At 42.1% G+C, this 12,130-nt stretch overlaps 1 protein-coding gene across 11 annotated transcripts in view; it reads left to right on the forward strand.

Annotated features, from left to right (window-relative positions):
- Window positions 1–12,130, forward strand: part of si:ch73-103b11.2 (myosin phosphatase Rho-interacting protein) — a 173,720-nt gene that overhangs the window by 127,964 nt on the left and 33,626 nt on the right. For 9 of the 11 annotated variants that reach the window (XM_015359910.2, XM_015359908.2, XM_015359911.2 and 6 more), the window contains one exon: window positions 3,347–3,866. In XM_015359910.2, the coding sequence (XP_015215396.2) occupies window positions 3,347–3,866 (520 nt within the window). The remainder of the gene's footprint in view (window positions 1–3,346; window positions 3,867–12,130) is intronic. The other 2 variants (XM_015359909.2, XM_015359913.2) reach the window with 2 other exon arrangements.

The raw sequence follows: 12,130 nt of genomic DNA on the forward strand, positions 1-12,130 counted from the left end.
CTAAATGAAATGTTTAACTTCTGAAAAAAGTTTTCTTTTTGGCGAAATTTGGCGTCTAAAACTGGGCAGTCTTAGCTGACCCCGGGACTGCTTTGTGGTGCCTTCATGCTCAATAAAAAAAAAACCTAACATCCTCATTGCGCAGAACAGTCTAGACTGGTTGTTCAGCCTGGTGGTGCTAATGAGGACATGACACCGTCAGGTTCATATCCCAGTTGTGTCCCAGGCGATAATACAAGCCTTGCAAGTGTTGTTGAGTTGTTTATGTTGAGCTTTCTTTGGTCGAAGCCAAAGTGATTGGGGAAAAACCAGATGGCTGACAGGTGCTTCAGAAGTCACAGTTTTAACTTTTTTCACAAGTGGAAAAAACAATAATGGAATTCATTGTGCTTAAAAGTGGGTGGCAGCTGTAATTGAAAACCATCCAACTGTCTTGAGAGTTCTTCAAGCCTTTGCATTTAGGAAGCTTTTCACTGGCACAAACGTTTGAACGTTTTTTTTAAGTGCCGTATTTGCTAGTGATTTTTAAGCGATTCAAGGATTCAGAACCATATTCCTTCTGAAAGAAATACATTCCGTTGCTAATTTTCTCATTATCCAAAAGTAATTGTAAAAGATGTATGGTAGCAGTACAAACTGGAAATAAAGGAAAGGAAAAAAAATCTGCAGTTTAAAAAGTTTGGAATATAATTACCTGAAATTGCAGTTACAATGCATGGTACTGTAGATGATCCTGAGCACATCTTTTAGCTTATGTTACCTTGCTTTCTTTTAAGTACAGGTGATTCTTGGATCAATTAACTACTATCTATCAAATGGATTAGATGGGCCATATGGCCTCCTTTGGTTCTTATTTTTTTATGCTCCTACATTTTAATTAAGTAAATTAAATAAAGTTAATGCAATAAAAAAAATTACCCATGTCCCTGGGTAATAGGAAAATCAGCTACTGTATCTGCAGCTGTAATTGAACACATTGTCGCTGTACAGTAGTTGTCATTTTAGCATATGTTACTGAAGTAGCTGTAATTATAATGGTAGTTAAACTTGACCCAAAGTCTGTGGCAACAGGACTGAAGGCTTAGGCAGGGTCACAGCTAGTCGATTGAAATAACACACAGTTTCAATCATGATTCTGGCTGAACAGAGAACTGCTAATCAGTTGTGAAGGTGGCTAATGCTCACACCTGTCTGCTATTAGCTAGAAAACAGGCAGCTCTGCTTTCTCAAACCCAGGATAAAACACCTGCTCAAGGCTTTAGGACTCCAGGATAATCCCAATTAGATGTCAGCAAAGACTCTTAGATTTGGAGCTCAGCGGGATCTTAAAACACCTATTTTCTTTAAATCTGTGTCCAAAAGTTTTCATCATAGGATTCTTCTTTTTTTTCTTCTAAATAAGGAGCCCCTGCATGGAACTAAGATGTCAATATACGGTAGTAATTTCTGTCGGTTTATAGGCACAGCAACAGAGAAATCATCCGTTGTCTTGCAGCTTTTATAAATGACTGGAGATTATTTTCTATTTTTTATGAAAGAAGTGGTGATTACAACAGAAGGAATGGGTCTTTTCTCCCAGCATGTTTTACAAAATGGTTAAGTGCATTGTGTCCTGTTGTCTTTCCATTCTATCTGCATCCTGCATAGTCTTTAAGGGAAAACAGTAGATAAATAAGAGAGGCATATGAGGAATGTTAAGTACAGTATTACGCATGGCCTATCCTAAACCAGATTTAATGAGGCTCCTTCTTAGGCATAGATTTTTTTTCAGGCGAGTTCTACATGTCCTGAATTAATCAGGTTCAAGTGGAGAGCTGCATCAGCATGTGCTACAGTAAGTAATGATGAATTGGCGCTGAAAAGTAAAAAATGCGATGATTCTGAAGATGTCTGCACAACCAAAAGTTTAGTTGTTTATCATGGCATTTTACAGTATGTTGCTTTATTAAGTCACATCTGCAAAGATTTTGTCTGAAATAGTAGTTATGATGGGCGGCATTATGGCACAGTGGTTAACATTGCTACCTTACATGGCTGGTGCCCTGGGTTCAGTTCCTGGGGTGCTAACGTGTGGAGTTTGTATGTTCTTCCCTTGTTTATGGGGGTTTCCTCTGGGTGCCCCGGTTTTTTCCCCACAGTCTAAACACATACTGGTAGGTTAATTGGTATCTGATGTGTGTATCTGCATGTCCGTGTTTGTGTCTTTGTGTGTCCTGCAATAGACTGCTGTCCCATCCAGAGTGTATTCCCGCCTTGTTCCTGATGAGGCAGATGGATAGCTATAATTTTTAAATAAGGAAATCACCTCCCACAAAATAGAGCTCCATGAGGTCAGTTCAAGGTATTCAGCGTATCCACTTCTGTCATCATTCAGCAGTAAACCAGTGGTTATCCAGGGCTTTTGGTGTGATGTAAATTGCTAAACACCTCTTTCGGGATAAAATATATACTATATTCTAAAGGACAGATAACGGAAGAAATTGCCCATCTAAGTGATTCAATGTTGAAGCACGATTTTCCTACAAAAAAATCCTGGGAACTGTTTTTATGTAGCCATCTTTCATTTTTATACTCACAACAGCTGAGGTTCAAAAAGTAATTTACTGTTTGACTTCTATAGGATACTTCACTGTATGCAGCAATGCCCAGCAGAGTATCACACATTAATTCCTGTAAGATTATTTGGAATTAAATTTATGTTTACTTTTTTCTGGAGTGCGAGACCTTGTTTTAATGTTACAGGCTTCCTCAGAAGGCCTGTTCCTTTCTACTCTCCAGGTTCTAAGATACTCTCAATTATTCTGACCTGTTTTATACATGAAGGTTGAAAAGACTGTGATTGAATAAAAGCTCTAAAATGTTCAGAGCCGTGACCTTGCGGGATGTTACTTCCTGTTGAAAAGGGAAAGTTTCCCATGATGAGATTAGCTGGAGTCAGGTGTGTTTGACCTGAAGGATCACCTCAGTGACAGGGGGCCTTTCAAATCCCTGATTAATGGTGTTTGCATTCGCCTCCAGGATTCTTTGAAGGTCTATAGAACGGGGGTCACATTCTTCTGCAACAGTTTCGTTTCTGAAACACATCGCCGAACTGGCGGTTTGGAATCCGAAATCCGCTGATGGGTACATCGGCGGTGTACGTTCACACACCTGGTTTTCTAGAGTAATGTCTCACACACGTTCTCTGCTGCTGTACTTCTGGTGTCTGGGACAGCTGAGGTTAGGGAGGCGGTGGTGGACAGAGGGCAGGGCGGAAGTGAAGGCTCTTTCAGATAGAGTAGGCGCTTTCCAACCGGTCACCCTTTCTCACCTTGGCCCACTCCTCTTTTCTCCCTCTGCCCCGAAGCAGACCGAGGCGCGGCGCCCAGCGGGCGGAAGGCACGTGTAGAAAGTGGTTACTTCTCCCTGGAGAAGCCCAAGCCGGAGAAGACCCAGCCCCCTCAGCAGCTGCCCCTGGCGGCCCCCACCAGCCCCGGCGGCCCCCACAGGTATAGTTCCCCAGACGCGGACCCCCTGGCCACCCCCCCCTGCCGCTCTCCGGAGTGCAGCGACCCTCTCCTCTCCCCAGGTCCCCTCTACTCCAACGGCTCCTCCACCATCAGCTCCTCCCAGAGCTCCCTGGACTCGGAGGCCAGCAGCACCACGCAGACCAGCGGGGCCAGCTGGGAGGGGCGAGGCAGGGGGGAGCCGGCGGGGCGGCCGGGCAGAGGCGGCCGGGAGTACGCCTGCCTGGCCGACGTGCCCAAAGCCAGGAGGATCAGCCACCGCGAGGCCTTCCGCGTGGAGAAGAAGCGGCTGGAGCAGAGGTCCCGAACCCGCAGCCCCGGCCGCGAGGAGGTGGTCCGGCTGTTCGGCCAGGAGCGAAGGTGCGACCGGGTCTCCCGTTCGGGGGGGGTGTCATATTTACACGATTTAAAGGGGAACTGCGACGCCATTTTTAGACTTCGGGGTTAGAAAGAATCGGCACCGACGAGTGCATTTCAAACGGCAGGAGAAGTCGAATGTGCGCCGTAACTTTCCATCGCGGAAATAGCCGCAATTTCCAGGTACTGTGGGCAAGACGCCATATTTCTGTCGTTGTCCGTGATTCGGAATGAGCCAACAAAACTTCCAGTGACGTGCCGCGGCCCCTATCAGATTGTAGAGCCAGCAGGCTTGTGAATATTTTAATCCCGTAGAAATGTTGCTCTTGATTTCAAGACGACGAATACAACTTGCTTGTTAACTCTGCATGCAGATCACGTTGGAACATTTCTCCGGTACGGTACAGCCTGTTCTTATTCGCTCGTACGTCACATTATATAAGTCATTACAGTGACTAGTGAGCAGGAAGGGCCGCATCACGTCACAGTGATTTCACAAGGTTTACGATTTTGTGCTTAATTCAAAATTTGTGAGATTTTTTGCCTAGCACGTCAGTGAATTTATTTTGTTACCGAGATTTAATAACCAGTCTGAGAAATTGGGACTGCAGTTCCCCTTTCACCTGATTCATTTATAATTGTTGAAAAGAACTACATAAGAACACATAAGCTATATAGTTGTTATTGATTTTTGTTTTAAACAAATTAGTTCTTTAAGAGCTAAAAATAACATGTCCTCCTCATTTGAGGTCAAGGTGCCACTGATGCAGAGCCTTGTTTAGTAGAGGGTTTCAGTTCAGTTAAACTATGACAAAACTCAGTGTGAAAATGTTTTGACTACCAAACATTCATGCTCTTGTGCTCTGTGCAGAGTTTGTCTTTTAGGCACTGAAGTTTATCTCCAGTGCAAGTGCCACATTTTGGTTTAGAAAATTGGTTTCAATTTTAACTGAATTTTATTGGTTTAGAAAATCTGTTCACGTCTTATGCTCACAAAGTTTTCAGGACTTGCTGTACTCCTTTTTTTTTTCCTGTTGTTTTTTTTTCCGTTGTGATCAACAGCAAAACTCGTAGTCGCAAGCACTGCTTTATTCTGCCTTCAAGGACTATTTCACTTTACGTAAACCAGGCTTTTGTCTGTGCTTGTGTTACACTGCTCAAATCATTTGGCAGATATTGGGCAATGCAAAGCAAAACATCCAAACTAAGATACATGGTATTTAGCTTTTGCTGGAAACAGTATTGCGCATGTATTTCAGAACTTATGTAGTACTGCAAAGGAAGGTACAGTACTTAATGATAATGCGCAGGTGACTCCCTTGAGTTTATTTTTATTTTAAAATGACCAAGGCCTTTCCTTTCCCTGTGGTACCATAAGGTGATATTTTATGCTAAGTTAACAACTGTCAGCTGCATTACCAATTATTATTTTATTTAGTTCTTGCCCTGCCTGGCCAGTGGAGGCAGTGTTAAGTAAGGCATTCTTCAGTTTGCTGGTATCTGTGGTTACCTGTTATAGTTGCTCATTAGAAAAATCTAGCCAGTACTTGGTGCTGTGTTAAAAAAGTCTCTTTGACGAGCTGAAACCTATTTTAGTTTAGAAGCTATCACCCACTTCGAAATCTCCTGCAGTCCCACAGAAAATCCACTCTTATGCACAAAATTAATTTCCGTGTTTTTTTTTGTCCAAACCACATTTTTCAATTACAATCTGTAATACCGTGGAAGGATTATCAGTGCTTTTGAAAAGGACTTGCTTGCTGTTGTGTTTGTGAGGTAGCAATGCCTAGCCGTAAAATCTTATTTTTTGAAAGGCCCAGCTGGTAAAGAATCATTCGTTTCTGTTTTCAAGGATCAGTTGCCTAAGCTTGTTACATTCATGTGCTTTCATTAGAAATCTGTACTATGACATCAGCTGTCTTGCAGTTCCTTCTTGTTTAGTAGTGTTGATTTAAGAAAAAAAAGACTATGCAAAATACTGTTTTCAGTCTTTCAAAACCCAGAATAATATGCATCTCTTTGTTTTGTTGCCCTAATTATTGGGTGGCGTTGCTCCTTGAATTAGTTAAAAGTTGTCGAGTTTCCAGAACTATTATACAAGACAGCAACAGGATTGTTTTTAACTGTGTATAAATTCAAAATGTCTGAAACCAAGCATGGGTCAGATCAGAGCTCAAAACCACTTGTGGTTTTAGAAATCTAAAAGACCACTTCCCAACCCTGTTGTATTCTGCATTTTGACCTGCCTGATATGCAGGTCCATATTTTCTGCCATTATTAAACAAGCCATTTCACCCACGTGAGTTGTAGGCAGACATCATTCCCCACACTTTTCAGGCCAGAGCAAGCGTCTGCAGATTAGTGCCTCTAGCACTGCTGGACAAACCAGGCTGCAGGAGCTAATCTGAAAATGGGTTCAGGCAGGGCTGTCAGTGTCTAACAGAGATTAGCTACGTTCTCATCAAAGGGCGGGATAGCCCTGAGACCACGGTCATTCCCTCACGTGTACAAACAGTGGCCCAGAACAAGCCCAATGCTGGTTACCCAGTGTCTCTAGTTTCCATGGTGACAGGCCCTGTTCCCTACTGATATTTTACCCAAGAACCAGCATTCCTTTAGCACGCCATCTCAAGCATGAAAAAAAATCCTGTTGTTACCCGTTCCGGTGGCTAATTGACATTCTGGTTCCTGGCCACGTACGGCACTTTTTTCTTCCTGGGTGAAGATACAGTAGTAAACACTGTCTGTCTTCTGAGACCTTCTCTTATCCTGCTAGAGGATTAATCCTGACCCCTTCTGTCCTGTTCTGTAGACCTCTTCTTCTGATGTTTATTGAAGGACGGAAAAAGTTTGGAATTTCACAATTATATCACGTTGTCCACATTTTTGGCTTTAAGGAACTATGCCAAAACAACTGGCACAAATCACATTTATGTCCTTTCAGAGATTTCTTATTTTTTCAGTTTGGAAAGGAAATCTAGGGTTTGATTGTCTTATTGGAAATGCAGCTGCAGTCAACCCGACTGGTTCTAGAATTCTCTCTTGTGAAATTTATGTTCTGAAAAAGGTTTAGGTGAGTCTGCAATGTTGTCTTGAGATTTCTCTTAAATATACTGGTATGAGTATATCAGTCTGGCACAAAATAGAAAAGTTATTTCTCCGAGAGCAAAGGTATCTCGTTTGAATGCACTATTATCTTGTTTAAAAGCAAAATTTTTTTTTTCTCCTTGGTGCTAATAAGCTTCCGGACTTTCAGCAAGCAGTGAAAAAAGAGCCAGTTAGGATTTTAGGATTCATTCTTTTAGAAGCTGTTATCGGTAGTGTGTTCCACAAAATGACTGTCACGGGTTTTAAGCGTGGTTTTAGCCCAGTGGGGCTAAAATCAGCTGTGATTTTAAAACTGAAGCTCGGACCTTGAGAGAACCTGGAATTAAGGCTATATTGAGTAGTCGTAGTCGTAGTCGTAGTTTTAATCTCAGGACTTCAACGTTCGTTAAAAAGAGCAGGCAGGATCACGGCTTTGGCTGTTTGAGGTCGAGTGGAACTGTCTGATCGTGTGAACTGTTTTTCACAAGATTTCTGGTTTACGCATTTAGTTCATACACTCAGGGTTTTTACTACAGAAGCTGGTTCTGTGAGTCCATGTCATGAAGTTAATTATGAAGAGAGAAAGATGTGTGTTCATTGTACATCATCACTCTCTCCTCACCGGCTGTCAGAGAGGATATTTTGTCCACTTACCAAAGCCTTATGCTGTCATCTCGAAATACATGTTCCATTTCAAAGTTTATAAAGGTCCATATCTTATCATAAATTCTTTAATTATGATACTCCTGGTGTGAGTGCTTGCTATGAAATTGTTACAGGGAAAGGAACATACCTCTTTTGCCATTTATAGTTGTTTTTCTTCCTTGGCCTTGTGTGCTTAAATACTTTATGCTGTGACTAGTGCCCATGGACTTGGTAAAATGGAACCTAAGGAGCACAGGGATATACTGTATGATAGTATTAAAGTCAGAAAAGAGAATAAAAACAACTCAATTTACAGAAGTTTAAAATATCCTGTGAAAAAAAATGGTGTAATAGTCTTGTGATTCAAGATTGAGCAAACTACAGTAAAATGTATCCTTTACATTGAATGTAGGAAAAGAGAAAATAGCTGTCTTTTTACTGAAAATAGCTGTCTTTGTAGTGTATTTGTACTGTATTGTAACCCTGCTGGCAAAGTATTATTCTTTCTAAACTAAATTGTTCCCGCTGTGATGCTCAGTGTTAGGGATCAATAGGTACAATGAGCAGAGATGAGATTAATAGTAAGTAAGATGTAGAGAAGAGAAATTGCGCCCATTCCTGAATAAATTGTGAATGTTTTTTTTGCTGAAGGGTTTCTTTCCTCATTAGTATGGAGTTCGGGTGTTTTCAAAGACAACTTGAGGCTTTATTGCCGCGTGTGATGGTATCTGATTGGCATGAAAGCAAGGAGCTAATAGCTCTTTGAACTCGCTGCTATTTCTTTCGAGGAATCAGTCAGGCTCTTCCTTCCTTAGGTAGATAAAAAAGAAACAGAAGACATCTTATTTACTGAAGGGGTGTTCTTCTTTCCTTTTCTTGATTCCTTATTGTATCTCTTTATTGTTACACTTCGGCGGAGCAATTACAGATTGGATTTGAAAGTCCAGCGCAGGGCACACACAGACACAAACACGCGCTCTCTCACCAGGGCCAATTTTCCCAGAATCCAATGAACTTATTGTAACTTAACGTATGTTTTTGGACTGTGGGAGGAAATGGGAGCACCCAGAGGAAAGCCACGGGAACACAGGGAGAACATACAAACTCCACACAGACAGCACCCCAGGAAATGAACCCAGGGCCCCATTGCTAAGATTGCATCTTAGTTTCAGGTTAAGTACCTTGTAGATCAGTAATATTTACTATTATTAAATTAGTTATTTGAAGTTGAACACTTGTGTGACATTTTGGTATCTTAAAGCTCAGTGATGAAAAATGAAGATATTACACTTATGGTTTAAAATATAATGGGACAAAAACGTGATCTAATAGAACGATAACTGAATAGCTTCTAGACTATTCAGGTCATTTTAAAACAAACTGTTCTAAATAGTAAATAATAACATAAAAGGTTTAGATGTAAGAATCTTATTTTTAAACCCGCAGTAGAGGTGTATGGCTGAGTTTCCGATATGTTGCTGACCATAGATCCCTTCTTTGTGCCCATGGATATCATCACTGAATGTAGTTAACAGCTCAGGTGTCAGCTCAGGTGTCTTTTCAATGTGCCAAATTCCTCACCTTCCGGAGGGCTGTGGATAAACCGTTCTCTAGTGGTCATGCACTGCTGAAGACACACATGTACTGTATGTGCAGGCGTTGCTGTTACAGCCATATAGACCTACAGTACAGTGGCACTTCCTCAAACCACAGTAGCCCGGTATACTGTACTGTATCTCCTGTAGGACAGCCATTGAAAACCTTCCTTCCTTTGTCCCCATCTAGTGGCAGTAAGAGTGGGGTGCATCAAAGCAGCAGGTTAACAGAACAGAGCTTTGAGAAGGGTATTCTAAGCAGAACCTGAACCCTTTGAAGGTGCCTGTGTTGAAACTGCATTTGACATAACAGTCTCTTGACAAAAATGCCTTTCTCTGCGCAGCTCATTTACAGGACCTTTCAAAATGCTCGTTTAAAGGTTTCTCTCATTCGATTTTAAGGAACACGTGTAACTTTTTTTTCCCCGTAACTAAGACATTCATGTGATGAACAGGAGCGTTTGTAATGCTTTTGTGTCTGTATGCATGGAGGGGTTAGCATTGTCTTACGTTTGTGTGAATTAGGGTTCTTAAATATACTGAGGATTATCTCTGCAAGTGTGTGACACTAGCGGATTGTAATGTACAGACAGTGGGAACTAAAATCTTTTGTTTCTGCTTGCAAATGGGTTGGAAAATGCTTTAGACAGATTAAGCAAAAGAAAGCACTCATCTTTAAATAAATCTTTGCCAGAGGAGGCTGAAGGCGGGGTGTCATTGTGGAACGTCCAACTGATCAAGAACTGTAATCTGATCTTTCGTATAAATGTGGCGTATAGTAAACTGCTTTTAGCAAGTTAAGCAAAGCAAAGCTGGGACTAGGCAGCACTGAGATATCCAGGGCCAAATCTAAGGAATTTAGATTTCAGGTTTAGAAAATTAGGTTGCAGTTATAAGTGGTGTTGATGGCCCAGGAGGTCTCGATCGCTTCCCTATGATGTTAACCACAGTCACTGTGCTGTCGTTCAGATGAAACATTAAGCGGAGGTCCTGACTACTTGCCCATTCAAGATTGCGTGGCACTGTCCAGAAGTGTCCAGGGGTTTTACCCCACCAGTGTCCACTCCGCAATTGCCAAGAATTCCCCCTTAATTGACTTGGTGAACCGGTTTCTCACGTCTCCACCTGTCCAGCCGTGTAGTGGGGCTGTTGGCATGTGCGTCACCCGGCGGGAGAGGAAGTGAGGACAGCCAAATGTTATCACAGCTCTTCTCCTTTCATGTCGAAGTCATTTTAAAAGTGGGTCCTTCCCACCGGGCGCAATGTGTCTTCTCTCCCTTTGGCTTTCTCAGCTTCCGCCCTACAGCTTGGTCTCTCTGTTGTTTTGTTTTTGTTTTTTCCAGGAGCTGCGCTGCCTTCCCACTCTGCGCTCTCCGGCTGTTGGCGCTGCGCCCCGCTTGCTTCCATTCCATCTCGAATCTGTGCCCCTGTGCTGAGCCCAGGGGCCACGAGGGGCCCCACACTCCTCTCATTGACCAAACTCTCTGCTGCTGCCGCCCCACCGCCGCTCGATGCCTTTCCTCCTCTTCGTTCGATTTTTATTTCTCAGAATCGTTTCTCTGCGTGGTCTCCAGTCCACCTGCTGTGAACAATGTTGTCTTTTGCTCCCCTTTCTCTGCCCTCCCATCTTATTTTTCCATTCTGAGCGCACTCAAACTCCTGACTCATCGTTATTTGGGAGCTGCACGGAACTTATTTGGATTCGAAACCATTTACCTACTGTATGCCTCCCCTTCTACCAAAAAAACCCCCCACACATCACTGCACTTCATCAATGATTGTTCAAGCACATCCCCTTCCTCTTCCTAACCTGAATGAGCTGGTGATCAACACTTTTCAAGGGCTTGGATCTGTGAGGCAGTTATTTCTCAAGTTTTTCGGTTCTGAAGGAACTTCGGCAGGTATTCCTCAACTGTAGTTTCTTGTCCGTGCAAACTCTTAGTTAGATAATTGGCTCACTTAACTAATTAACTGGGTTTATTTATCCTAAAACATGTTATTTGAGATGTTAGTAATTGCAAATGCTCATTGAATACTCACTCATTCTACATTAAGATGCCCTAGTTAATGAAGGATGCAATGTGACTGCTTGGTCGTAATTTCTGTACAGATGTTTGACAGGTACTGTACTTACAGGTGTGTCTTGAGACAGAAGGCTGAATTAGGGAGAGCCTACAACCTTTGTGAGTGTTAGGCTGTTCAAAGGAAAGTGTCTGAAGAACAGGAGTACAAAAGTAAAATATGCTTAGTGGGAAACATGTTAAATTTAGGCTGGTGGTATGCTTTCTGTCACTGAAATGATGCTTATTATTTAATGAGTGAGGAGATCCATTGGCAACCTGGTCTCATGACATGAGACTTTGCCAGTCATATGTGTGGAAATTCAAGACTCGCATACAGAAATGTTTAACTGTATTCTTTTACAATGAGCCTAGACCCTGTGCAAATGGAGTAAGTGTATAGTCAATTTAGGAATGTACTGTAGCAGTTTGACCCAGTACCGAAGAAGACTACGCTCATGTTTGATTAAAGCACTGAATTTAATGTACTCATATTTGCTTTAAACTTTAAAGAACAGGTAAAAACAAGTTAGTTTAAAGTTTTTTTTTTACCACAAACCCCGAAAGAGCAAAAGGAGATTGGATTGTTGTTGTTTTTTTGTACTGTTAAATAAGTTTTCGGACTATGAGTTATACCACAACCAGAGTGCACAAGTTGAATCACAGGGCACAATCCACTTTTATCCAACGCGTTATAGGAATGTGGAACAAGCTACACTGACATGTTCTTCAAGTAGATACTCTGACTTCTTTGAAGAACCAGCTGGATGACATCCTCTGATTAATTAACGGATAACAGGCTGGACTGAATCGTCTCATTTGGGACTCACCATTCTTATGTTGTTAAGTACCTGGCAGTGTAGTGCCAACTACTGTATCA

The sequence above is a fragment of the Lepisosteus oculatus genome, chromosome 19, assembly GCF_040954835.1.
Source record: "Lepisosteus oculatus isolate fLepOcu1 chromosome 19, fLepOcu1.hap2, whole genome shotgun sequence".
Classification (NCBI taxonomy): Eukaryota; Metazoa; Chordata; class Actinopteri; order Semionotiformes; family Lepisosteidae; genus Lepisosteus; species Lepisosteus oculatus.